The sequence below is a fragment of the Loxodonta africana genome, chromosome 25 (assembly GCF_030014295.1).
Source record: "Loxodonta africana isolate mLoxAfr1 chromosome 25, mLoxAfr1.hap2, whole genome shotgun sequence".
NCBI classification, from domain to species: Eukaryota; Metazoa; Chordata; class Mammalia; order Proboscidea; family Elephantidae; genus Loxodonta; species Loxodonta africana.
In genome coordinates, this window is record NC_087366.1 from 29,540,462 (window position 1) to 29,567,385 (window position 26,924).

General features: G+C 40.8%; 1 protein-coding gene across 4 annotated transcripts in view; it reads right to left on the reverse strand.

The window, feature by feature from the left end:
- KLHL20 (kelch like family member 20) overlaps window positions 1–19,993 on the reverse strand; it is a 71,354-nt gene extending 51,361 nt beyond the window's left edge. For 2 of the 4 annotated variants that reach the window (XM_023549272.2, XM_010591006.3), the window contains exons 1-2: window positions 19,870–19,993; window positions 19,071–19,134 (exon numbers count right to left, since the gene is read on the reverse strand). In XM_023549272.2, the coding sequence (XP_023405040.1) occupies window positions 19,071–19,093 (23 nt within the window). In that variant the 5' untranslated portion in view covers window positions 19,094–19,134; window positions 19,870–19,993. Of the gene's footprint in view, window positions 1–19,070; window positions 19,135–19,511; window positions 19,822–19,869 lie in introns of those variants that run through there. The other 2 variants (XM_023549274.2, XM_023549273.2) reach the window with 2 other exon arrangements.
- Between the last annotated feature and the right edge of the window lie 6,931 nt (window positions 19,994–26,924).

Sequence of the window (26,924 nt, forward strand, 5' to 3'; positions counted from 1 at the left end):
GTATTGACATGTCATATGGTTGGTAACGAATGTCACAAAATAATATGTGTACTAATTGTTTAATGAGAAGCTAGTTTGTTCTGTTAACCTTCATTTAAAATACAATGAAAAAAAATCAAATCAACAACAACAAAAAGATTATCTCAGGGCAATAGTTTCAGGGGTTCACCCAGCCTCCACGGCTCCAGAAAGTGTGGCATCTATGAGAATATGAAATTCTGTTCTGTATATTCCCCCTTTTGATCAGGATTCTTCTACACAATCTTTGATCAAGTGTTCACCAATGGTAGCCAGGCACCATCCAATTCTTCTGGTCTCATGGCAAAGGAGGCAGTTGGTCATAGAGGCAACCAGCCACCCATTCCTTATCCTTCCTTATTTCTGACTCTCCTTCTTCCTCTGTTCCTCCAGGTGAATACAGACAAATTGTCATGACTTGGATGTCCAACAAGCAGGTAATTTGAACACATATTCAATTTTGATAATTATTGGTCTAGATCAATCCATATAAAATTATCTTTTCCAGTGGAAGTTGGTTTTTACAAAAAGAATAGGCTGACCTATGTTGAAGAGTTACAGTGTAGAAAAAGCAACGATCTAAAATGAGGCTGTAAGAAAAAAAAAAAAGGCAAGAGCAAAGACACTGTCAGACTTATAAAATTAAGTAAGAGGCTTCTACATTTACCAAACATCAATAAATCTAAAAATTCTGTAAAGCCAGTTTCAGTAATCATATATGGAATCAGTGCAGGGAAATATAATCGCTACATTTGAATCTCTACATAAAATGGCAAAAACAAACTAACAAAACTCTATTAATGTAGGAGGCGGGGCCAAGATGGCGGACTAGGTAGACACTACCTCGGATCCCTCTTGCAACAAAGACTCGGAAAAACAAGTGAATCGATCACATACCTAACAATCTACGAACCCTGAACAACAAACACAGATTTAGAGATGGAAAACGAACAAATACGGGGAAGCAGCGATTGTTTTCAGAGCCTGGAGCCTGCGTCCCAGTCAGCGGATTTTCTGGAAAAACTAGTTTCCCAGTGATGGCTCGGAGATAGCAGTCCATATCAAACTACATAAAGAAGCAGACCATGACAGAAGCAGACCATGACAGCTCCTACAACCCCCCAAACAAAAGAATCAAAATCTTTCCCAAATGAAGATACAATCCTGGAATTATCAGATACAGAATATAAAAAACTAATTTACAGAATGCTTAAAGACATCACAAACGAAATAAGGCAAACTGCAGAAAAAGCCAAGGAACACACTGATAAAACTGTTGAAGAACTCAAAAAGATTATTCAAGAACACAGTGGAAAAATTAATAAGTTGCAAGAATCCATAGAGAGACAGCATGTAGAAATCCAAAAGATTAACAATAAAATTACAGAATTAGACAATGGAATAGGAAGTCAGAGGAGCAGACTCGAGCAATTAGAATGTAGACTGGGACATCTGGAGGACCAGGGAATCAACACCAACATAGCTGAAAAAAAATCAGATAAAAGAATTTAAAAAAATGAAGAAACCCTAAGAATCATGTGGGACTCTATCAAAAAGGATAACTTGCGTGTGACTGGAGTCCCAGAACAGGGAGGGAGGACAGAAAACACAGAGAAAATAGTTGAAGATCTCCTGACAGAAAACTTCCCTGACATCATGAAAGACGAAAGGATATCTATCCAAGATGCTCATCGAACCCCATTTAAGACTGATTCAAAAAGAAAAACACCAAGACATATTATCATCAAACTCGCCAAAACCAAAGATAAAGAGAAAATTTTAAAAGCAGCCAGGGAGAAAAGAAAGGTTTCCTTCAAGGGAGAATCAATAAGAATAAGTTCAGACTACTCAGCAGAAACCAAGCAGGCAAGAAGGGAATGGGACGACATATACAGAACACTGAAGGAGAAAAACTGCCAGCCAAGGATCATATATCCAGCAAAACTCTCTCTGAAATATGAAGGCGAAATTAAGATATTTACAGATAAACACAAGTTTAGAGAATTTGCAAAAACCAAACCAAAGCTACAAGAAATACTAAAGGAAATTGTTTGGTCAGAAAACCAATAATATCAGATACCAGCACAACACAAGGTCACAAAACAGAACATCCTGATATCAACTCAAATAGGGAAATCACAAAAACAAATTAAGGTTAATTAAAAAAAAAAAATGCTCATAACAGGGAATCACAGAAGTCAATATGTAAAAGATCACAATAATCAAAAAGAGGGACTAAATACAGGAGGCATAGAACTGCCACATGGAGAGTGATACAAGGCGATATAGAACAATACAAGTTAGGTTTTTACTTAGAAAAATAGGGGTAAATAATAAGGTAACCACAAAGAGGTTTAACAACTCTATAACTCAAGATAAAAGCCAAGAAAAACTTAACGACTCAACAAACATAAAGTCAAACACTACGAAAATGAGGATCTCACAATTTACTAAGAAAAACGTCTCAGCACAAAAAAGTATGTGGAAAAATGAAATTGTCAACAACACACATAAAAAGGCATCAAAATAACAACACTAAACACTTATTTATCTATAATTACGCTGAATGTAAATGGACTAAATGCACCAATAAAGAGACAGAGAGTCTCGGACTGGCTAAAGAAACACGATCCGTCTATATGCTGCCTACAAGAGACACACCTTAGACTTAGAGACACAAACAAACTAAAACTCAAAGGATGGAAAATATATATCAACCAAACAATAAGCAAAAAAGAAGAGGAGTAGCAATATTAATTTCTGACAAAATAGACTTTAGACTTAAATCCACCACAAAGGATAAAGAAGGACACTACAGATGATAAAAGGGACAATTGATCAGGAAGACATAACCATATTAAATATTTATGCACCCAATGACAGGGCTGCAAGATACATAAATCAAATTTTAACACAACTGAAAAGTGAGATAGACAGCTCCACAATTATAGTAGGAGACTTCAACACACCACTTTCGGAGAAGGACAGGACATCCAGTAAGAAGTTCAATAGAGACACGGAAGACCTAATTACAACAATCAACCAACTTGACCTCATTGACTTATACAGAACTCTCCACCCAACTGCTGCAAAGTATACTTTTTTTCTAGCGCACATGGAACATTCTCTAGAACAGACCACATATTAGGTCATAAAACAAATCTTTGCAGAATCCAAAACATCGAAATATTACAAAGCATCTTCTCAGACCTCAAGGCAATAAAACTAGAAATCAATAACAGAAAAACTAGGGAAAAGAAATCAAATGCTTGGAAAATGAACAATACCCTCCTGAAAAAAGACTGGGTTATAGAAGACATCAAGGAGGGAATAAGGAAATTCATAGAATGCAACGAGAATGAAAATACTTCCTATCAAAACCTCTGGGACACAGCAAAAGCAGTGCTCAGAGGCCAATTTATATCGATAAATGCACACATACAAAAAGAAGAAAGAGCCAAAATCAGAGAACTGTCCCTACAACTTGAACAAATAGAAAGTGACCAACAAAAGAATCCATCAGGCACCAGAAGAAAACAAATAATAAAAATTAGAGCTGAACTAAATGAATTAGAGAACAGAAAAACAATTGAAAGAATTAACAAAGCCAAAAGCTGGTTCTTTGAAAAAATTAACGAAATTGATAAACCATTGGCCAGACTGACCAAAGAAATACAGGAAAGGAAACAAATAACCCGAATAAGAAACGAGATGGGCCACATCACAACAGACCCAACTGAAATTAAAACAATCATATCAGATTATTACGAAAAATTGTACTCTAACAAATTTGCAAACCTAGAAGAAATGGATGAATTCCTGGAAAAACACTACCTACCTAAACTAACATAATCAGAAGTAGAACAACTAAATAGACCCATAACAAAAAAAAGAGATTGAAACGGTAATCAAAAAACTCCCAACAAAAAAAAACCCTGGCCCAGACGGCTTCACTGCAGAGTTCTACCAAACTTTCAGAGAAGAGTTAACACCACTACTACTAAAGGTATTTCAAAGCATAGAAAATGACGGAATACTACCCAACTCATTTTATGAAGCCACCATCTCCCTGATACCAAAACCAGGTAAAGACATTACAAAAAAAGAAAATTACAGACCTATATCCTTCATGAACATAGATGCAAAAATCCTCAACAAAATTCTAGCCAATAGAATTCAACAACATATCAAAACAATAATTCACCACGATCAAGTGGGATTTATACCAGGTATGCAAGGCTGGTTTAATATCAGAAAAACCATTAATGTAATCCACCACATAAATAAAACAAAAGACAAAAACCACATGATCTTATCAATTGATGCAGAAAAGGCATTTGACAAAGTCCAACACCCATTTATGATAAAAACTCTCACCAAAATACGAATTGAAGGAAAATTGCCCAACATAATAAAGGCCATCTATGCAAAGCCAACAGCCAACATCATTCTAAATGGAGAGAACCTGAAAGCATTTCCCTTGAGAACGGGAACCAGACAAGGATGCCCTTTATCACCGCTCTTATTCAAAATCGTGCTAGAAGTCCTAGCCAGGGCAATTAGGCTAAACAAAGAAATAAAAGGCATCCGGATTGGCAAGGAGGAAGTAAAATTATCTCTATTTGCAGATGACATGATCTTATACACAGAAAACCCCAAGGAATCCTCCAGAAAACTACTGAAACTAATACAAGAGTTTGGCAGAGTCTCAGGTTATAAAATAAACACACAAAAATCACTTGGATTCCTCTACATCAACAAAAAGAACATCGAAGAGGAAATAACCAAATCAATACCATTCACAGTAGCCCCCAAGAAGATAAAATACTTAGGAATAAATCTTACCAAGGATGTAAAAGACCTATACAAAGAAAACTACAAAGCTCTACTACAAGAAATTCAAAAGGACATACTTAAGTGGAAAAACATACCTTGCTCATGGATAGGAAGACTTAACATAGTAAAAATGTCTATTCTACCAAAAGCCATCTATACATATAATGCACTTCCGATCCAAATTCCAATGTCATTTTTTAAGGGGATAGAGAAACAAATCACCAATTTCATATGGAAGGGAAAGAAGCCTCGGATAAGCAAAGCACTACTGAAAAAGAAGAAGAAAGTGGGAGGCCTCACTCTACCTGATTTCAGAAGCTATTATACAGCCACAGTAGTCAAAACAGCCTGGTACTGGTACAACAACAGACACATAGACCAATGGGACAGAATTGAGAACCCAGATATAAATCCATCCACATATGAGCAGCTGATATTTGACAAAGGCCCAGTGTCAGTTAAGTGGGGAAAAGATAGTCTTTTTAACAAATGCTGCTGGCATAACTGGATATCCATTTGCAAAAAAATGAAACAGGACCCGTACCTCACACCATGCACAAAAACTAACTCCAAGTGGATCAAAGACCTAAACATAAAGACTAAAACGATAAAGATCATGGAAGAAAAAATAGGGACAACCCTAGGAGCCCTAATACAAGGCATAAACAGAATACAAAACATTACCAAAAATGATGAAGAGAAACCAGATAACTGGGAGCTCCCAAAAATCAAACACCTATGCTCATCTAAAGACTTCACCAAAAGAGTAAAAAGACCACCTACAGACTGGGAAAGAATTTTCAGCTATGACATCTCCGACCAGTGCCTGATCTCTAAAATCTACATGATTCTGTCAAAACTCAACCACAAAAAGACAAACAACCCAATCAAGAAGTGGGCAAAGGATATGAACACACACTTCACTAAAGAAGATATTCAGGTGGCTAACAGATACATGAGAAAATGCTCTCGATCATTAGCCATTAGAGAAATGCAGATTAAAACTACGATGAGATTCCATCTCACTCCAACAAGGCTGGCATTAATCCAAAAAACACAAAATAATAAATGTTGGAGAGGCTGCGGAGAGATTGGAACTCTTATACACTGCTGGTGGGAATGTAAAATGGTACAACCACTTTGGAAATCTATCTGGCGTTATCTTAAACAGTTAGAAATAGAACTACCATACAACCCAGAAATCCCACTCCTCGGAATATACCCTAGAGAAACAAGAGCCTTCACACAAACAGATATATGCACACCCGTGTTTATTGCAGCTCTGTTTACAATAGCAAAAAGCTGGAAGCAACCAAGGTGTCCATCTACGGATGAATGGGTAAATAAATTGTGGTAGATTCACACAATGGAATACTACGCATCGATAAAGAACAGTGACGAATCTCTGAAACATTTCATAACATGGAGGAACCTGGAAGGCATTATGCCGAGCGAAATCAGTCAGAGGCAAAAGGACAAACATTGTCTAAGACCACTATTATAAGATCTTCAGAAATAGTATAAACTGAGAAGAACACATACTTTTGTGGTTACGAGGAGGGGAGGGAGGGCGGGAGGGAGAGGGTTTTTTACTGATTAATTAGCTGAAAAGAACTGCTTTAGGTGAAGGGAAGGACAACACTCAACACATGGAAGGTCAGCTCAACTGGACTGGACTGGACCAAAAGCAAAGAAGTTTCCGGGATAAACTGAATACTTCAAAGGTCAGCGGAACAAGGGCGGGGGTTTGGGAACCATGGTTTAAGGGGACTTCTAAGTCAATTGGCAAAATAATTCTATTATGAAAACATTCTGCATCCCACTTTGAAATGTGGCGTCTGGTGTCTTAAAAGCTAACAAGCAGCCATCTAAGATGCATCAATTTGTCTCAACCCACCTGGAGCAAAGGAGAATGAAGAACACCAAGGTCACACGACAACTAAGAGCCCAAGAGACAGAGAGGGCCACATGAACCAGAGACCTACATTATCCTGAGACCAGAAGAAGTAGTTGGTGCCCTGCCACAATCGATGACTGCCCTAACAGGGAACACAACAGAGAACCCCTGAGGGAGCAGGAGATCAGTGGGATGCAGACCCCAAATTCTCATAAAAAGACCAGACTTAATGGTCTGGATGAGACTAGAGGAATCCCGGCGGTCATGGTCCCCAAACCTTCTGTTGGCACAGGACGGGAACCATCCCCAAAGACAATTCATCAGACATGAAAGGGACTGGACAGTGGGTGGGAGAGAGATGCCGATGAAGAGTGAGCTAATTATATCAGGTGGACACTTGAGACTGTGTTGGCATCTCCTGTCTGGAGGGGGGATGGGAGGATAGAGAGAGTTGGAGGATGCCAAAGTTTTCACGAAAGGAGAGACTGGAAGGGCTGACTCATTAGGGGGAGAGCAAGTGGGAGTAAGGAGTAAGATGTATATTAACTTATATGTGACAGACTGACTTGATTTGCAAACGTTCACTTGAAGCTCAATAAAAGTTAATAAAAAAAAACTCTATTAATGTAAAGTTTCAATTGCTGCTATTTTTTCACATTCTGGAAAAGGGCAGCATTTATTTCAGAGACAGATAGTGCTTTTAAGAAAACACCTATTTAGGCCTTTTAATCATAAAAGGCAAGATGAGGACCCCTTGGGATGACACAGACCAGCAGAAGTATTTTGTTTACAGTATTTTTTGTTCTGTTTTTAAACTGAATTTTAATATTTTTAGGAGGGCATGTACTCTTAGTTCACCACAGTCCCCACCACCCTCTTTCTTATGTGAAACTATGTCATACATTTACATGAACTAAAGATAAATGAGGTTTTTTTCAACCTCTGCTGTAGAGCTATCAAGATTCTAGCAAAGAGAACAATAAAGCAACAGTGATTCGGAAGAAAGAAAGTTTTAGGGGGAGAAACAGAGAGTGATAAGAGAAGAGAAAGGAAAGGGCAGCTAATTCAAACTGGTGACAGGTTGTAATCTAAGAAGACAGACAGACTGAGAAAATCACAAATGACTGAAGAACTTTATGACCTCCTCCATTACCCTCAAACTTTCAGTAGAAACCTGACGTATTCAACAGCCTTGAGGTTATAGTGCTTGGGGAAAACAGAAGTGGCAGCAGTCAATGAAGGTGAGGAAAAAGACAGTGAGTGTGGAGTATTTCTAGAAAGAATATTGACTGTAAACGGAAGAAGAGACATACGGTATAATGTGTTTGCTTAAAGAGGAGAACAACTGGAAAGTGATTGTACACTGATGCAAAGAACCAGAAGAAATGAGAAGTTTAAAAATATAAATGAAGAGGGAGAGGATAAATGATGGAGCAAAATCCATGAAGAGAGAGTGAATGGAGCCAAAACACAGAAGACACGAATCTTAGACAAGAGGAAGGAGAGCTCACTGTAGGAGATCAGAGGAAGGGCATGGGGAGGGGGGTGGGTAATACCGAAACTGGTACATTTGTTTTGGGGTAAGGAGGCATCAGCAAGTGGAGAAGTTCATACTTGATGGCCTCTATCTTCTTCTGTGAAGTCAGGAGAGGGGTGGAGAGGGTGGACAGGTCATTTGCTGCCAATAAGAGGAGTGGTGACAAGATTACGAGAAGATTAGGAAAGGCTGTGAAAAGGCTACTGTAGGGAATAAGTGAGTACTGACTAGGGACTCACAGAAATACTGTTAGAAGACACTACGGCCCAAACGATATTAAAAACCCTGAATATAGTAGAATGAATTTCCTGTGGCTGGTTTTATCCTGTAGGACTCAACAGCTCAAAGAATTAAGAGAATATAAATGCTTGGATTAATCTAGAGTTGGGAAATGCCATGGACAAACGAGGGCGTGATACCAAGAAAATAGTTGAAGTGACTGAGGAAGTGAATTGGGTTTAAATGAAGATGGCGAAGGCACGTTGATTTTGACTAGATCAAAGAATAGATGCAGTGAGCATTCAAGAGGTTATAATTATCAGAGAACAAGTTACTAGGGCTTATGATTTCACAAAGTTTTTCTGAGTTAAAAGCAAGCGTGCATCGGGAATGAGTGAAGGTGAAAGTCACAGGAGTTGAAGAAGACAAGGAAATGTTGGTTAGGTAAATGGACAGGTCATTCCCATGAATACTAACATCTTCTAAAATTAAGATGGGAGAATAATCAAATCATGTGCATACAAGAGGCATAAACCAAAGAACAAATCAAGTATCTTAAATATTTAGTAAAGGAATGTTACTATTTGGCACTACCCTAAGTCAATAACATTGCCACCTACCCAAAACCTGTGAGTCGACTTTAAATTTCAGAGCCATCAGGTCATACATTCTCTAGACCTCCTGCTCCAAAAGTAAATATTCTTAATTGAGGAAGCAGTCATAGTTCTACGTGGCTAAGATAATTTGAAATCAAGCACAATAAAGTTCACAAAACAGAATCTTTGACTGAAAGGCACTTATAATCAAATTTTATATCTAGGTCCAAAAACGTGCAGAATCTTTCCTTACTTTGGAATTTGCTTCCTATCTAAATGAACGCCTCTCCTATTATACTTCAAAATTTGTTTAATTTGGAAATTAACAGCCTGCCCTTAAAAGGTTCAGTTTAGCTGAGCCTCATTTATAGTCTTAAATACACGTGAATAGAGACAGAGCAAGAGATTTGAGCGTAAAAAGCCTCAACAAAGAAATAACTTTACATTTCAAAGTGCTTGTTCTGCTTGCTAGAAAGGCATTCTATAGGTATGACACTCTATACCTGATTCTATACCAGAATGCCAGGCTGTTAACCTCTTTAAAGTCTGAAAATAGGCTGCAAATGTTTCAGCCCCAAGACATCTAATTCCTGCTCATTAGATTAAATGAGTGTCAACACTTGGTGCCTTGGCCCAGCAATCAAGGCAGAATGAAGGAGAAAGGGTAAATGGTCATGCAAGAAAGCAAGCTTGTCTACTATATGTCAGGGAAGCAAAAGTCTTCCTAGAGTTCCTAGAATATCACTCAGTAACTTTGGCTGACATCTCACTGGAAAAACTGGGTTACAGAGCTATTTCAAAATGCCAGGAAGATGAAGAAATGATGCATAGTATTTAATTTTCTAGCATCTATAGTAGTGGGGGAAAAGGAAGAAGAGGCATTCAGCGAGTCAACCTCTAATGCATGCCACACTAGGGAACAGTCAATCAAGCAGGTTTATTTTTACACTACTTTCTTAAAGCACATATTTTAGATTGACTAGAATAAAAATTCTACAGATATGAGATCTGAATTAAATTTTTTTTGTCTTTTGAAGTTGAACTTACAGTGCAGCTTATCTGATCTTCACTGTCAGTGAAAAATTAGCAATAAAAACTCTAGATACGGTTAAATAAACCAAGACTCAAAGCACCTATAAGCTTCTCACCCATTTCAGAACCTTCACTGGGTCTTCCTCTTAGATGTCACCTTTGACACCCCTGGCACTCCCTCGGGTCCTGCCTTTGGCATTCTCCTTTTCCTTTACCCTCATTCACACCCATAACATCAAGAACCTTCTGCGTATTGATGACTCATTTTTTTATTACTTCCAGCCCAAACTACTTTTCTGTCCCAGGCCCTTATTTCAATTACCTGCTGGCTATCTCCACCTGGCTGTTTCCTAGGCATAATAATCTTAAAGTATATGAGACAGAATCTATTCTTGGTTTACTGAAACCTGTTTCTCTTCCTGTATTTTTTATCTCATCATGGCAACACCCAGTTTCCTGAGCTAGAAATCTTTCACGTCATTTATATTATTACCTTTTCCTTACTCCACACTGACCAAAGTCTTTTGATTTTACTACTAAACAAACTCTCAATTCCATTCCCTTCTCTCAATTCCCTCTGACACAGATCTACTTCAGGTTCTCACCATCTCTCTTCTAAACTACCATAACTCCTTTAGTTTCTTTGCCATTGGTTCTTCCAGCTTTCCAGTCCATCCCCTATTTTCCAAATAAATAGCCCAAAGAACATTATCCATTGGCTCTTAAATACCTAAAGGATAAAGTCCAAGCTCTTTCCCCAGTTCCAGCCTAATTTTCCATGATGTCTTTTTTTTTTTTTTTTAATGGTTTTCCGTCTTCTCCCACATAACCTACACTCCAGACCACTCCATATGTGTCATGTACTTTCAGGTTTTGGGCTGTGTGTGTGTGTTTGCGTGTGTTTTAGCACAAGCGGTTCCTTCTGTTTATGGTGTCCTTAACTAACTTAATTTTTTTTCCTTCCAGAATAAGAAATTCCACGATGAGATCAAATATCACCATCTCCGTGACGCTTTCCTCATCTCCACATAGCAGAGGCTTCCTCCTCTGTGTTTATTTTACATCTCTATTAAAATCCTTTTCATGTTGTATTACAGTGTCTGTTTTTATCACTTCATCTGTATACATTCTATACAGTGCTAGGCATAGAGTAAGTACTATGTAAATGCTTGGTGACCGAACAGATCAATTCCTAATGAAATCATCAGTGCTCTATTTATATATTTAAGGAAAGATGGGAGAATTACATTAGACCATGCTTTAGTATCTCTAAATGAGGTAAATTATTAAAATTAATATTTGGGGAAACAGGACAGCACTGGGTTTTTTTTTTTAGGAACATTGTTGATGAGTTTGCAGACTGGTACAACATCCAAGGAGGGAAATTACATGTACACGATGTAAAATTTAAAAAATACAATGGAAGTTTCCTATGCATTCTTTCAGAAGCTCTGTAATGCATATACAACCATATAGGGAGTATCAATATCTGCCAAAATTTTAAAGTGTACATACTCTTTGGGGAATTCTACATCTAAGAATTTATTCTATATATAAATATTTGGGCAAATAATTAGCTACAAAGATATTTGTTGCAGAATTGTCAGTAACAGCAAAACATGTGAAATAACTTAAATGTCTCTCAAAAGGGACTGGTTAACTATGGTACCTACCAAAAAACTAAAAACCAAACCCACTGCCATCGAGTCGATTGTGACTCATAGCGACCCTATAGGATGGAGTAGAACTGCCCCAAAGAATTTCCAAGGAGCGCCTGGCAGATTCGAACTGCCGATCCTTTGGTTAGCAGCCGTAGCACTTAACCACTACGCCACCAGGGTTTCCATGGTACCTACAGACAATGGAATGCTATGTAACCATTAAAAAGAATAAAGTGGGTCTATGTGTATTTGTCACAATCTACAAGACAATCTGCGAAGTGAAAAAAGAAAGATTAAGAAGAATGTGCAGGATATACTGACATTAATGCTTTTAAAAAAGGGGAGCTATACCATATATGCTTTGTCTTAGCCCAGGTTCTCTATAGCAGCAAAACCAGTGCAGTCGTGGAGGCTGGCAAGTCCCAAATCTGTGGGTCAGGCGTCAGAGTGGAGGCTTCCCCTACCTAACATGGTTGCAGGAGCTTGCAAATCCCCAAATCGGTAGATCAGGCAGCAGGCTGTTAACTCACATTCCAAGAACCGGAGGTCAGAGGATGATGAGTCAGATGCAAGATCAAGAGAGGGTGAGCTTTTTCAGAACATCCATATATACAAAATGCACACCCCTAAGGAAACTCCAGCTGTATCAGATCATAAAATGGAGGATAACTACATAATACTGAGAGTCATGGCTGAGCCAAATTGACACATAACATTAACCATCCCAGTCTACCTCTTGTCAGCTTGGCACCTGTACATATCTCCTTAAACCATTCATAATCTCTATAAAAAAAGACACAATTATAATGTCACACTTGCACCTAACACGATACAACTAATATGCATATAACCAAAAATGCACCAGCCCCATTTACACCTTTTGTTTTATGATACGTAATGGAATAAGGGATGGAAGAAAACAAAGATATCTGCTACACACACACACACACACACACACACACACACACACACACACTCATACATGTATAATAAAACAAAGAAGAAATACTAAAAACAATTATGTCCTCATTTCTGCAAGTGGTCATGTGGTTGTAGCTGGTACTTAGAGCTACCTTCTTCCACCACCCATTCCGAATTCCGTTTGCCCACAGGAAGCACCTCAGTTGGTCATGGTCCTTTGTCTGGCGGGGTGACCCAATCTTCACTTCTGAAGGATCTGGGCCATTAGTAGTCATGTGGGAATTGGGGTGCTGTAGCTGTCCGTTGACTTTAATCACAGGGCATGGTAATACTAAGAGACGCCCTAAGGGATCTCTTGCATTCCTGCCGTGCTCTTCTTTGCCTCCGTTATGTAATATCAATTCAAATTCCTCTTGGTAATCTGGATTAATCATACCAGCCAATATGGTGACTCCCTTTTTTGCCTGTGATCCAGAGGCATAAGAAGCCCAAAGTGGCCAGGTGGAATTCTTAACTTCCAGTTTAATGGAATCAGTGATATGTCTCCAGGTGGGAACATTCTTCCCTTTTGTGCATCCTTTTTGTTGTAGGAGGGGCCAGATACAGGAACTTATCCTGCACTTTAGCAGGGATATCTTGACATACCTCACACCACTGGACCTCCAGAAATTTCAGTGAGATGGAAGGCACTTAAATTTTTGTCAGATTAATTTCCCTCACTCTAGCATGCACATGTCTTACCAATAAGTCTAGAGTCATTGATACTTCTTCCTTACTAGGTCCAATCAGCATAATGTCATCAATGTAATGGACCAATATGACATCTTGTGGAGGGAAAGGCAATAAAGTCCCTGTGGACTAAATTAGGACGCAGGGCAGGAGAGTTGATATACCCCTAGGGTGGGACAGGGAACATGTATAACTGGTCTTGCCAGCTGAAGGCAAACTGCTTCTGGGGGTCCTTCTTAACCTGAATCAAGAAAAGGCATTGCCCAGACCGATAGCTGCATAGCAGGTACCAGGAAGTGTATTAATTTGCTCAAGCAATGAAACCACATGGGGAACAGCAGTTGCAACTGGAGTCACCACCTCGTTAAGTTTATGATAATCCACTGTCATTCTCCAAGATCCATCTGTTTTTTGCCCAGGCCATCAGATGAGTTAAATGGGGATGTGATGGGAATCACCACCCCCGCATCCTTCAAGTTCTTGATGGTGGCGGTGATCTCTGCAATCCCTTTAGGAATGCAGCATTGCTTTTGGTTTACTATTTTCCTAAGTAGGGGAAGTACTAACACCTTCCACTTGGCTTTAATTACCATAACAGCCCTTACTCCATATGTCAGGGATCCAGTGTAGGGGTTCTGCCAGTTGATAAGTATGTCTATTCCAATTATGCATTCTGGAATTGGGAGAATCACTACAGAATGAGTTTGGGGACCCACTGGACCCACTATGAGAGAGACTTGAGCTAAGATTCCTCTAATAACCTGACCTCCATACATGCCTACTCTGACTGGTGGGCCACAGTGACATATTTGGTCTCCTGGAATTAGTGTCAGTTCAGACCCAGTGTCCAGTAATCCTCAAAAAATCTGATTATTTCCTTTTCCCCAATGAAGCCACTCTAGTAAAAGGTTGTGGATCCCTTTGGAGAGGCTGGGAGAAAGGTAACAGTATAAATTTTTGGCAGTGTAGTGGAGTCCTATCTCAAGGGGACCTGGTCGCCCCTTCACTAAAGGGGTTATGGGTCTGTAAACTGGCTTAAATCTGGGAATTTATTCAGGGGCCATGATTCTCTATTCTGGCAATTCAAGTGAGACTGTTGTTCACTCGACCTAGAATTCTTCTGCTTGTACAGATCAAGTAAATATTTAGTAGATTTCTCATCTATTTCACTCCTATGGACATTCAGACATTTCTTGCAAGTCATCTGCTTCAAGCGATGCCCCATGAGATGTCTCAAAGACTCTTCAGGCCCAGCTGTGTTAATCTGATCAGATGGGGGTGGAAGGGATAATGGTTTTACTGGGGAGGGTGGTTTAGCAGACAAAGATGTAGTAATATCTTCAGATGGGAGTAAGAGGGTTGGTTCTGTTGGCAGGAATGATTCAACAGAATTTAGACACTCAATGTCCCCAGCTTCCTGGTTCTCTGCCCATATGTGCCCATCCCCAGTTTCAGGATCCCGTTTCTCCCAACCAATGTCCTTACTTTAAATTCAGACACCATTAGAGTTTGGGAATTCAGTTGATATCATAATTCAGGCACTCTTACAATAAGACTCTAGGTTTGGTTTTTGGCAATATCAGCTCTGTTACTGTAATAAGACTTCTTTCAGGACACAAGCAGCAACTTTCAGGTCTTTTATGTGGCATTTCAGCTATGACTCTGAAGCTTTGAGCTCATCCCTTTCTTTCACCACTTTGTCTAGCAAAAGCAGGACCAACCAACCAGACTCCCTATCATGGACCGAATTATTTCCCCCCCAAAATGTGTGTATCAATTTGGTTGGGCCATGACTCCCAGTGTTGTGTGGTTGTCCTCCATTTTGTGATTGTAATTTTATGTTAAAGAGGATTAGGGTGGAATTGTAACACCCTTACTAAGGTCACATCCCCAATCCAATATAAAGGGAGTTTCCATGGGGTGTTGCCTGCACCATCTTTTATCTTACAAGAGATTAAAGGAAAAGGAAGTAATCAGAGAGGCGGGACCTCATACCACCAATAAAGCAGTGCTAGGAACAGAGTGCGTCCTTTGGATCTGAGGTTCCTGTGCAGAGAAGCTCCTAGTCCAGGGGAGGACTGACAAGAATGACCTTCTTCCAGAACCGAGAGAGAAAGAAAGCCTTCCCCTGGAGCTGATGCCCTGCATTTGGACTTCTAGCCTACTAGACTATGAGAAAATAAATCTCTCTTTGTTAAAGCCATCCACTTGTGATATTTCTGTTATAGCAGCACTAGATAACTAAAACACTCCCTATACGTCTCATTCTGACAAAACTGTAGAAAAGTATCAAATATGCAGTCACCCAGAGCCTTGTCTTTCACAAATATTTGATCCATTGGTGGCGATATTTTAAGTATTCCTATTGCCACCTTATGCCATGGATTAGTGGTGCCCTCTTTACTACTGGAGGCAGAGTCATCAGCGCCTTTAAGACTAGCCAGACTTGAGAACCAATTCAGAAAACTCATTCTTATGATTTTGTTTCTCTAGAACCACTTTCGGTACCAAATATCTTAGGCCAAGTTCTCTAGAGGAGCAAAACCAGTGAAGCCTATACATAGAGGGAGATTTATTTAAAGGAAATGGTTCACAAAGTTGTGGTGGCTGGCAAGTTCCAAATCTGTGGGTCAGGCATCAGGCTGGAGGTTTCTCCTGACTCATGTGGTTGCAGGGGCTGATGAACCCAAAATCAGCAGGACAGACGGCAGGCTACTGGTTCACGGAGCTGCGGGAACTGGTGAATCCCAAAATCTGCAGGTCAGGTGGCAGGCTGCTGGGTCACATCCCAAGAACCAGAGGTCAGAGGATGACAAGCCGGATGCAGAACTGAGAGAGGGTGAGCTTTGCCAGAACATCCATAAATATTGGATTCAGGCCATACCCCAAGGAAACTCCCTTTCCAACTGACTGGCTGCTCACAACTGATCACAAAGTGAAGGATGATTACATAATAGTTGCCAAAACACTAAGAATCATGGCCTAGCCAAGCTGACACACAATCTTAACGATCACATCTTCTTGTATGCATTAAATTACCTTTGAAAGAATGCATAAGAAACTGTTTGCAGTAACTGCTTCTGGAGACAACTGGGGACTGGGGTCAGCATTACGAGACTAACTTTTTGTTGAATGCCTTATTATATTTTTAAAATTTTACATCATGTACATGTAATAGCTAGTTAAATAAATGAATGTAATGAAGCTATACTAATAAAATGCTAATCAACTTCATAATACTTAATAATTAAGCCTTAGAATATATTTAACAATGATTTTCAGTCTTCTTCACAGGTTCTTTTTGCAGCAGTAAAATCTGCTGATCAACTGTTCGGTCATTAAACAATCATAGCAATCATTAGGCTGTAGGGATACAAAGATACGGAAGACATATGAAACTCAAAGAACTTATAGTCTAGTAGGGAGAATGAATATGTATTCAAATAATTTCAACAGAGAGTTACTTCTCATTCAAAGTTTCTCCTAGAGCAGCTGAGTATAAACTCAGCATTATTTTCTAGAGACTGTCTTCTGGGTTGCAGCAGTAAGAATGACAGCCTAAAAAGGAAATGGTAGCAAAATGTGGCCATGACTTAATATAAAAAAAGGCAGCAGGTAAAAGAACAATGGGCAGGCTAGGTGTTGGCGAAGTGATGGTGGTGAAGAAAGCTGTAACTTAATTGCTAAAAATTAGTAATTAATGGCACTAGAACTCTCCAACACAATTGGAATAACTGGTAGTATTACATAATAAAGCAAGAAAAAAAAAAAGAGTATGGATGAGTGCTTAAGTGAATATTTCATATAGAAATTACTGAGAAAAACAAAAACATTTCCACACTCTGTGTTCCCTTTTTGAAAAATAACCTCTTATTTTAGCAGTTCCCTAAAACATGATATTTATGGCAGCTGAGGATGAGTAGCAATCAGTGGCTTTTGCAATCATGTTAAAAGTTGAAGTGTGAAGCATTTAATACATGTCTTGTTAATTTCTTCTATGGAGTTAGAGAGGAGCCCTCGTGGTGCAGTCCTGAAAGTGCTCAGCTACCAACCAAAAGCCATCAGCCACTCCATGGGAGAAAGATGTTGCAGACTGCTTCTGTAAGGATTTACAGCCTTGGAAACTCTATGGGGCAGTTCTACTCTGTCCTATAGGGTCAGTATGAGCTAGAATTGACTTGACAGCAATGGGTTTAGTTTTGTTATAGAGTAAGATATGAGTAAGATAATGGCATTTGCCACATCCATATATCTTTTCATTTGGGGATCTCAAAGCATTTGTAAGCATTCACTAATTCCTAATATCTTGGTAAAATACACTATAGAAATAAACTGGGGCACAGAGAAGATGAATGGCTCGAAGAAAAAAACCAAACCGTGGCCATCAAGTTGGTTCTGACTCACAGCAAGCCTACAGGGCAGAGGAGAACTGCCCCATAGGATTTCCTATGTAAATCTTTCCTATCTAAATCTTTACTGAGGCAGACCGCCACATCTTTCTGCCATGGAGTGGCTGGAGGGTTCGATCCACCAGCCTTTCAGTTAGCAGCCGAACACTTCAACCACTGCACCACCAGGGTTCCTTGAAGAGCTCAAGGTCAATCAATAAATCGATAACAGATTTGGAAAAAGATATACATTCTGGTTCTTGCTCCATCATGAAATGTTTCTTCTCTTAAAAAGGACTCCCAAAGCTGTTTGATCTTTGATGTCAAATTCCAAATGATTAAACACAGTTCAATAAATAGGAGTTTTAAAAATGAAGCCTTGCTTTAAGCTTGTAGGATTTGAAAAGAAAGAAACAAAACTGACTGATTTCATTTCAGTAAGGACTCTAGTCTCACTTGTTAAAACAGGGGCAGAAAAAAAAAACAAACCAAACCTATTGCTGTCGAGTCAATTCCAACACACAGTGACCCCACAAGACAGAGCAGAACTGCCCTCATAGGGTTTCCAAGGCTGTAAATCTTTATGGAAGCAGATTGCCACATATGTCTCCCATGGAGCAGCTGGTACTTTAACTACTGTACCACCAGTGCTCTTGGAGGGAGAAAAAGCCTTACTGAATTCTAGTGCCGGGGAGGGCCTATAGTAGTCTATATTTTCTCATACCCTATTTTACTTTTTTAAGGACTAAGTTATGTCCAATACCTTTTTTAATCCTTGAACAATCTGCCCTACAATGCAGCTATTTTAATTAACAGAACAAATGTATTACTGAACATCAGTGAAATAACTAAAACCATAATCAGACATTCAACACAGTGTATTACAAATTATCATTCTTATATGGCAACAGAACCCTCTACATTCTACAGGAAATTAAAGACTATTACAAACCCATACTGTATCATCGTACAGTTAAAGATTATCATTAAACACTACCACTTAAAAAGATTTAAATGTTAAAAATTGCATAAAAGTCACAGCACTTTCTAGAAATTTAAGCTTCATATTTTACTCTATTAAAAAACTATTAATTCCTTATTTATTTTAGAACAAGAATCATTAAGTCCAAGCAGAATTTAATAAAATTAGCCCTTCCCTCTTTTTAACGAAGCACTGAATTATTATGTGCTGAATTTCAGCCGGCGAAACGGAAGATTTTCTTCCTAAATGCCTACCTGCGCATTGGCTTTCCTTCCATGCACCATGAAAAGTAGCCTTCACCACACTCTAAAGCCGAACCTAAAACAACAGAAAAGCAGTAACTTAAAAACCATTTCTGATCTTTTCAGTAACGATCTCTACATAATCATTGCACTAATTTCGCTCAATGGTAAAGAATCTTGTATTATAGACCATAAGCCTTTCACAGATGCAAAACCACAACTGAATCTAGTACCTTTAAGGTTACTCTCTATTCTTACTCTGAATGCTAAAACAATTATATGCGAAGGTGAGGGAAAGAACGCTAAATAGCCTGGAATGCGAGGTTAGTCTTGTCTCTCTTCAAAAAGTACTTGGAGACGTTTAACTTTGACCTATCTATCAAACATTTCTACAGAGCATTCACCAGATACCCACAGCAGCACTAACATTAGAGATCGGAAAAAGTCACCCACTTGGCAGAATCTCGCCAGGTCTCCAGGGTTAAACGGGACGCACCGCAGCCCCTTCTTTGACCCGTTTCCAACCACCGCCTGGAGAAGCTGTCCAGGTTGCAGAAGCCCAGCGCCCCCAGGCATGACAGCCCAGCGCCTCTCCAGGCTTCAGGGCAGGGCTGTTAGCCAGCAAAAGCGCAGTCTGGCGCCCCGCGAGGCCGGCCCGGCGCCCCAACAGCCGCTTCTTGGCACCGACTGATGGGCAATGGGCGAAGCACGGCCCTGCCCCACTGGGCAGCTCGGGAACTTGGGACCACAGATTTGTAAAGCAAGCCTCTGGGCGCTGTCCGCTGTCCCCTGCTCAAGACGGTTCACCTACCGGCTCTAACACTTTCTTTTTCTTCTTTCCCGCAGCCTCCTCTGCCTCCTCCTCCGCCCGCCGCCTCCTCTCTGCCTCCTCCTCCGCCCGCGGTAGCGCAGGCAGGATGCCGCTCCTTGGAGCTATTTCCTCTCCCCCGCCCCTGCCAGCAGCAGGAAGTGGTCCAATACCTAAAGCATTCCCCCTGAAACGCACATATTCTGCCAAGAGGTTCCGGTACGACGTCGGAAGTAGCCGCGCCCTCGCTGGGCGTTCGGGTAACGTTACTGTCCTTACTATCCCTCAATACCAGTATCCGGGGTTGATCACTGTGGGAGTTCATGGCTGAGTTGGCAGTAGTTAGACACTGATGCCTCCTCCATTCTTTTTTGTTTTTCCCAGCTGAAGACGATGAAAGTTGGGAGTAATTAGGGAAAGCTAGGAAATTTGATTTATTTGTAGCTGGCGGGTCTCCTGTTGGTGCCATCAGTGGATTGAATGATTGACGTATCCATACATCCCATGGGCGCCTGCTAAGAACACAGTGCCGAGGATACACAGACAAATCAGAGACGGCCCTGACCTTCCCAGTTTCTCAGAGTAAACCTTTCAAGACACCGTGTTTTTTTCCAGGACTTTAAAGCTATGTCAACTTGCTCTTTCACTCAGTTTCGCCACCAAGACGCTTCACTGAACAGTTCTTCTGCGTACGAAAAAACCTTTTTCAATTTGTCCGTAGCCCCAGATTTTTTGATAGTGTACCTCTACCTGATATTTAGTATATATTTAGAAAACAAACAAGTGATACAAGTGTAGGAGTGAGAATCAGTTTCAAGAGTATCAGTGAAAGACTGTTCCTGGTTTCCTCATATCTAGAGTGGGCATTAACTTGATGGTCTTGAGCTGTTCTTTGCGTGGTATTTACACAGGTTTGTTCAGTTGCTTCTGAAAGGGAAAGACTACCTCTTGTTAATTAGTTTGTAGTGGGAAATGAATGGCCTTTAAATCCAGACACCCATAGGTTCAAATCCCAGTCCAGTGACTGATGAGTTTCGTGATTTTGGTCAAACTTCTCAGTTGCTTAATCATTACTTTTCCTTTTGTGTAAAAGAGAAGTCAATACTTTCTTGATAAAATTGTTGTGAGAACTAAATTATAATATCAAGTTTTGTATCTGTCACTTAGTAGGTGCGGTGGTTAAGATTGTGCGTCAACTTGGCTGGGCCATGATTCTCAGTGTTTTGGCAGTTGTATGAAGTTGTGATCACTTCCCTATTGAAATTTGATACGCGATCACCCCCATGATGGAATCTGCTGAATGGTACCAGTGGCGTAGAGCCTGTGGTGGTTCACTGCCCCCTCGGCCTTCATCTCTCCGCCCTCCACTACCTACTTCCTTTCTGCTCACCTTGTCAAGGTCTGGATCCTGAAGCTTCCTCTTGTTTGCCTGACCTGTGGTTCTTGGGACTTGAGCTAGCAGCTTACCGGTGTATCTTGGGATTCATGATCCTCACAGCTTGTGAGCAAGAGCCCTGCTCTCTGACCTGCTGATCTTGGGGTCACCAACCTGTGCAGCTATGTGAATCAGGAGAAGCCTCGCGGTTTTGCCTTCCGATCTTGGGATTTGTCAACCTTCACAGCTTGTGAGCAAGAGCCCTGCTTTCCAACCTGCTGATCTTAGGTTCCCCAGCCCCTGCGGCTACATCAGTCAGGAGAAACTTCTATCCTGATCCAAGGTACTGGTGATGTTCCAGCCTCTACAATAGCATGAGCTGTTTCCCTGATATAAATCTGTCTCTGTATACATATATTTATATGCTTTACTGGTTTTGCTTCTCTGGAGAGCACACCCTAAGGGAGCAGGCATTCAACAAATGTCAGTTCCTCTGTCCTCCTTATTTAAACGGGTTCATTTATTAATTGAGTACCTATTGTTTGCCAGATACTGTGCTAGGCTTTGGGAATAGAGTAGGGAACGAGATAGACAATGTCCTGCTCTCACTAAGTTAATGTTCTGTTAAGAACTTATGTGGTCATGGCGGTTGACTTTCCAACATCTTTTCTATTATGAATAATTGGTCCAAACCAATTATGTTAATCCCATCTCTATGCAAATAACCCAGTATTGACTAATAAGAAATGAGGGGAAATCTTCCCTAGCTACTAAGAAAAAGACACAGGAAGAGAAGTCTCTTTTTCCTGTGGCCATCATTGTGTCTGTATGTGACACCTGAAACTGCTGCAATCATTTTGGAACCATGAGGGAAGCAAGAGAATAAAGCAAGACAATAAGGATGGCAGAACGGAGACACTGAAAGAACCTGGGTCCTCTAATGTCATTTTTTTAACTACTCATTCTCTCTTGCCCAGAGACTTCCCTACTGCTAGATTTCTAGTTATGTGAGATACTGAATGTTTTATTTTTAAGTGAGTTGGGGTGTCTTAGTTATCAAGTGCTGCAATAACAGAAATACCACAAGCGAATGGCTTTAATGAACAGAATTTATTTTCTCATAGCTCTGGAAGCTTGAAATCCAACTTCAGGGCACCAGCCTTAGGGGAAGACTCTCTCTCTGTCTGCTCTAGGGGAAAATCCTGTCTCAGCTTCTGTAGTGTGCTTCTGAGCATTCCTGGTTTCTTGGTGATCTCCGTGTGGCATCTATCTTTTCTCCATTTGTGCTTGCTTGTTTCTGTGCCTAATCTGCTCTTTTTATATCTCAAAAATGGTTAGGTTTAAGACATACCTTACACTGATAAAGGAGCCCTGGTGGTACAGTGGTTAAGCGCTCAGCTACTAACTGAAAGTTGGCAGTTCAAACCCAACCACCACTCTGTGGGACAAAGATGTAGCAGTCTACTTCCATAAAGATTTATAGCCTTGGAAACTCTGTGGGGCAGTTCTACTCTGTTGTATACCCAAAACAAAACAAAACCCGTTGCTGTTGAGTTGATTCTGACTCATAGCAACCCTATAGGACAGAGTAGAACTGACCCACAGAGTTTCCAAGAGCGCCTGGTGGATTCGATCTGCCAAACTTTTGGTTAGCAACCGCACCTCTTAACCACTATGCCACCAGGGTATAGGATTGCTATAAGTCAGAATCATCTCAAGGGCAGCAGTGGGTTTATACCGATATGGCCTCATTCACATATCGAAGAAAATGTTATTCCCAAATGGGATTACAACCACAGGTGTGTTGTTGTTAGGTCCCTACGAGTGGATTCTGAAACACAGCAACCCCATATGACAGAATAGAACTGCCACACAGGGTTTTCTAGGCTGTCTTATTATTATTATTGTGCTTTAAGTGAAAGTTTACAAATCAAGTCAGTCTGTCATACAAAAATTTATATATACCTTGCTATATACTCCTAATTGCTCTCTCCCTAATGAGACAGCCTGCTCCTTCTCTCTGCTCTCTTTTTTTGTGTCCGTTCCGCCAGCTTCTGACCCCCTCTGCCATCTCATCTCCCCTCCAGATAGGAAATGCCAACATAGTCTCAAGTGTCCACCTGATCCGAGAAGCTCACTCTTCACCAGAATCCCTCTCCAACCCCTTGTCCAGTCCAATCCATGTCTGAAAAGTTGGCTTTGGGAATGGTTTCTGTCCTGGGCCAACAGAAGATCTGGGGGCCATGACCACCGGGGTCCTTCTAGTCTCAGTCAGACCATTAAGTCTGATCTTTTTATGAGAATCTGGGGTCTGCATCCCACTCCTCTCCTGCTCCTTCAGGGGTTCTCTGTTGTGTTCCCTGTCAGGGCAGTCATCAGTTGCAGCTGGGCATCATCTAGTTCTTCTGGTCTCAGGCTGATGTAGTCTCTGGTTTATGTGGCCCTTTCTGTCTCTTGGGCTCATAATTACCTTGTGTCCTTGGTGTTCTTCATTCTCCTTTGCTCCAGGTGGGTTGAGACCAATTGATGCACCTTAGATGGCCGCTTGCTAGCATTTAAAACCCCAGATGCCACTCTCCAAAGTGGGATGCAGAATGTTTTCTTAATAGATTTTATTATGCCAATTAACTTAGATGTTCCCTGAAACCATGGTCCCCAAGCCCCTGCCCCTGCTGCGCTGGCCTTTGAAGTGTTCAGTTTATTCAGGAAACTTCTTTGGTTCTGGTTTAGTCCAGTTATGTTGACCTCTCCTGTATTGTGTGTTGTCTTTCCCTTCACCTAAAGTAGTTCTTATCTACTGTCTACTTAGTGAAAACCCGTCTCCCTCCCCCCTCTTGTAACTATTTCACCAGTTCTTATAATAGGGGTCTTATACAATATTTCTCCTTTTGCAACTGACTAATTTCACTCCGCATAATGCTTTCCAGATTCCTCCATGTTATGAAATATTTCACAGATTCATCACCGTTCTTTATCAATACATAGTATTCCATTGTGTGAATATACCATAACTTATCCATTCATCCATTGATGGGCACCTTGGTTGCTTCCATCTTTTTGCTATTATAAACAGTGCTGCAGTGAACGTGGGTGTGCATATATTTGTTTGTGTAAAGGCTCTCATTTCTCTAGGATATACTCCAAGGAGTGGGATTGCTGGATCGTATGGTAGTTCTATTTCTAGCTTTTTAAGGAAGCGCCAAATCGATTTCCAAAGTGGTTGTACCATTTTACATTCCCACCAGCAGTGTATAAGTGTTCCAGCCTCTCCACAACCTCTCCAACATTTTTTATTTTGTGTTTTTTGGATTAATTAGGCTGTCATTTTTAGGGGAGCAAACTGCCAGGTCTTTCTCCCGCTGAGCCGCTAGGTGGGTTTGAACCACCAACCTTTTGATTGGCAGCTGAATGAATAACTATTGTGCCACCAGGGGTCAAGATTTACAACACATGTTTTGGGGGGAGGGGCGGTGGGGAGAACACAATTGAATCCATAATATGTGGTTTCTGTTGCCTGCACCTAGAAGCATCCTTAATTCATATAAAGGGATACAGACAATAAAGACGTAAACAAAATAATTTCAGTCAGTAGAAAACTATTTAGGAAGGGGATAAACAGGGTGATGTTATCCAGAGCTTCTAGTTGGAGAGGCTACTTTAAATAGCGTAGGCCTCTCTGAGGATGTGGTACTTAGGTTAAGATCTCAAGGATGAGGAATGATCACGTGAAAAGTTAGGAGAAGAATGTATCAGGCAAAGTGAATAGCAAGGGAAAAGGCCTTGGGATGTAAACAAGCTTGTCCTGCTCAAGGAACAGAAAAAAGGCCAGTGTGCCTAGAAAGAGTGAGAATAAGAGATAAGTTTAGAGAAATATGCAAGGCAAGTTTTGGGTTTTTTTCTTGTAGGCTATTGTAGAAAGTACAGATTGTATTTAAATTCTATGGGAAGGCCCTGTATAAATGAAGACGTTTCAGCTCAATTTCAGTTTTAGAACTGATCCCAAATTAAAAAACCTCTGAAGATTAGAAGATGAGAAAGAGGAAAATGTGGATGTTTCATATTGACTCTAGGGGTGTTCATGTGTGAGAAAGAACACAGATTAATAGTTCCAGGAATATTCTTGCTATGTTGATGGAAAAGAGGAGTGATTTTATTTCAGTAAATCAGGACCATAATAAAGAAAATTGTCTGTCTTACTTATCTAGTGTTGCTATAACAGAAGTATCACTAGTGGATGGCTTTAACAAAGAAAAAAAAATATTTTCTCACAGCCCAGGAGGCTAGAAATCCAATTCAAGGTGTCAGCTCCAAGAGAAGGCTTTCTCTCTCTGTCAGCTCTGAGGGAAGGTCGTTGTCATCGGTCTTCCCCTGGCCTAGGAGCTTCTCAGGACAGGAACCCTGGGTCCAAAGGACATGCTCCACTCCTGGTTCTTCATTCTCAGTGGCATGAGGACCCTCTGTCTCTCTCCTGGCTTCTCTCTTTCATAACTGAAAAGAGACTGACTCAAGATACAACCCTAATCTTGTAGATTAGTCCTGCCTCATTAACAGAACTGCCTCTAATCCTGCCTCATTAACATCATAGAGGCAGGATTTATAACACATAGGAAAATTACATCAAATGACAAAGTGGTGACAATCGCACAATACTGGGAATCATAGCCTACCCATTTGAGACATACATTTGGGAGACACAATTCAATCCAAAACATTCCACCCTTTGGCCCCCCAAAATTCAAGTCCTTGCCTCGTGTAAAACACATTCACCCCATCATATCACAGCAAAAGTCTTAATTCAACTCCAAGTCCAAAATCCAAAAATTCCTCTTCATCTGCGAAATCTAGGATGCAAGTTGTCTGCTTCCAAAGTACAACGGTGGAACAGCCACAAGGTATACATTTCCATTACAAATAGAAATTGGAGGGAAAGGAGGGATAACAGGCACCAAGCAAGTCAGCAGAACACAGTACATTAGATCTCAATGTTTGAAAATAATCCTCTAGTCTCTGAGACCATTTAGGCAATGATCCTGCCCTCCAGTCTCTGGGTGTTGGCCACTTTTTCTGGATTTTAGGTGGAGGCCCCTGGTCCTGGGCTTCAGCTCCTCCTTCCAGGCCCACTGGAACAGCAACTCTGTTTTTTAGGCTTCAGGTGACCGCATTCTCCTAGTCTATCTGAATGACTACTCTACCCCTTCAGCCCCAGTAGTCCCCATTTTTCTGCCCCTTAGGCATGGCAGCCCCACCCCCTCAGCTTTGGGCAGTAGATCTGGCCCCAACCCTTTGACACTCATGAAAGGCAGCACCACACTCTGGCACTGAGTTGGTGAAGACCTGACTCTTTGGAAACTAAGAGGCCGTGGCCCTACCCTTTGAAACCCCAGAGGCCTTAGCAACACGTTTTGAGACCCCAGAAGTCATGGCCCTACCCTTTGAAATTGAGGCAGCTTTGCTTCCTGTGTTGCTTGTCTCTTCAGCTTCTGCTTCCTGGGTCTTTGGTCTCTTGGCCCCTCAGGTCTTGCCACTGGCATCTGCCCTGCTGGTGCAAGTTTTCCAAAGCTCTTTAGCTTTACCAGTAAGTGCCTGGAGGCACACCACTCCACCAGGAAGCCTCCTGCGCAAAGGCACTCAGCTCTCCCACTCCGTGAGTCAGATCTTGAGTCATCTCGTGCTGGTCTCCTGG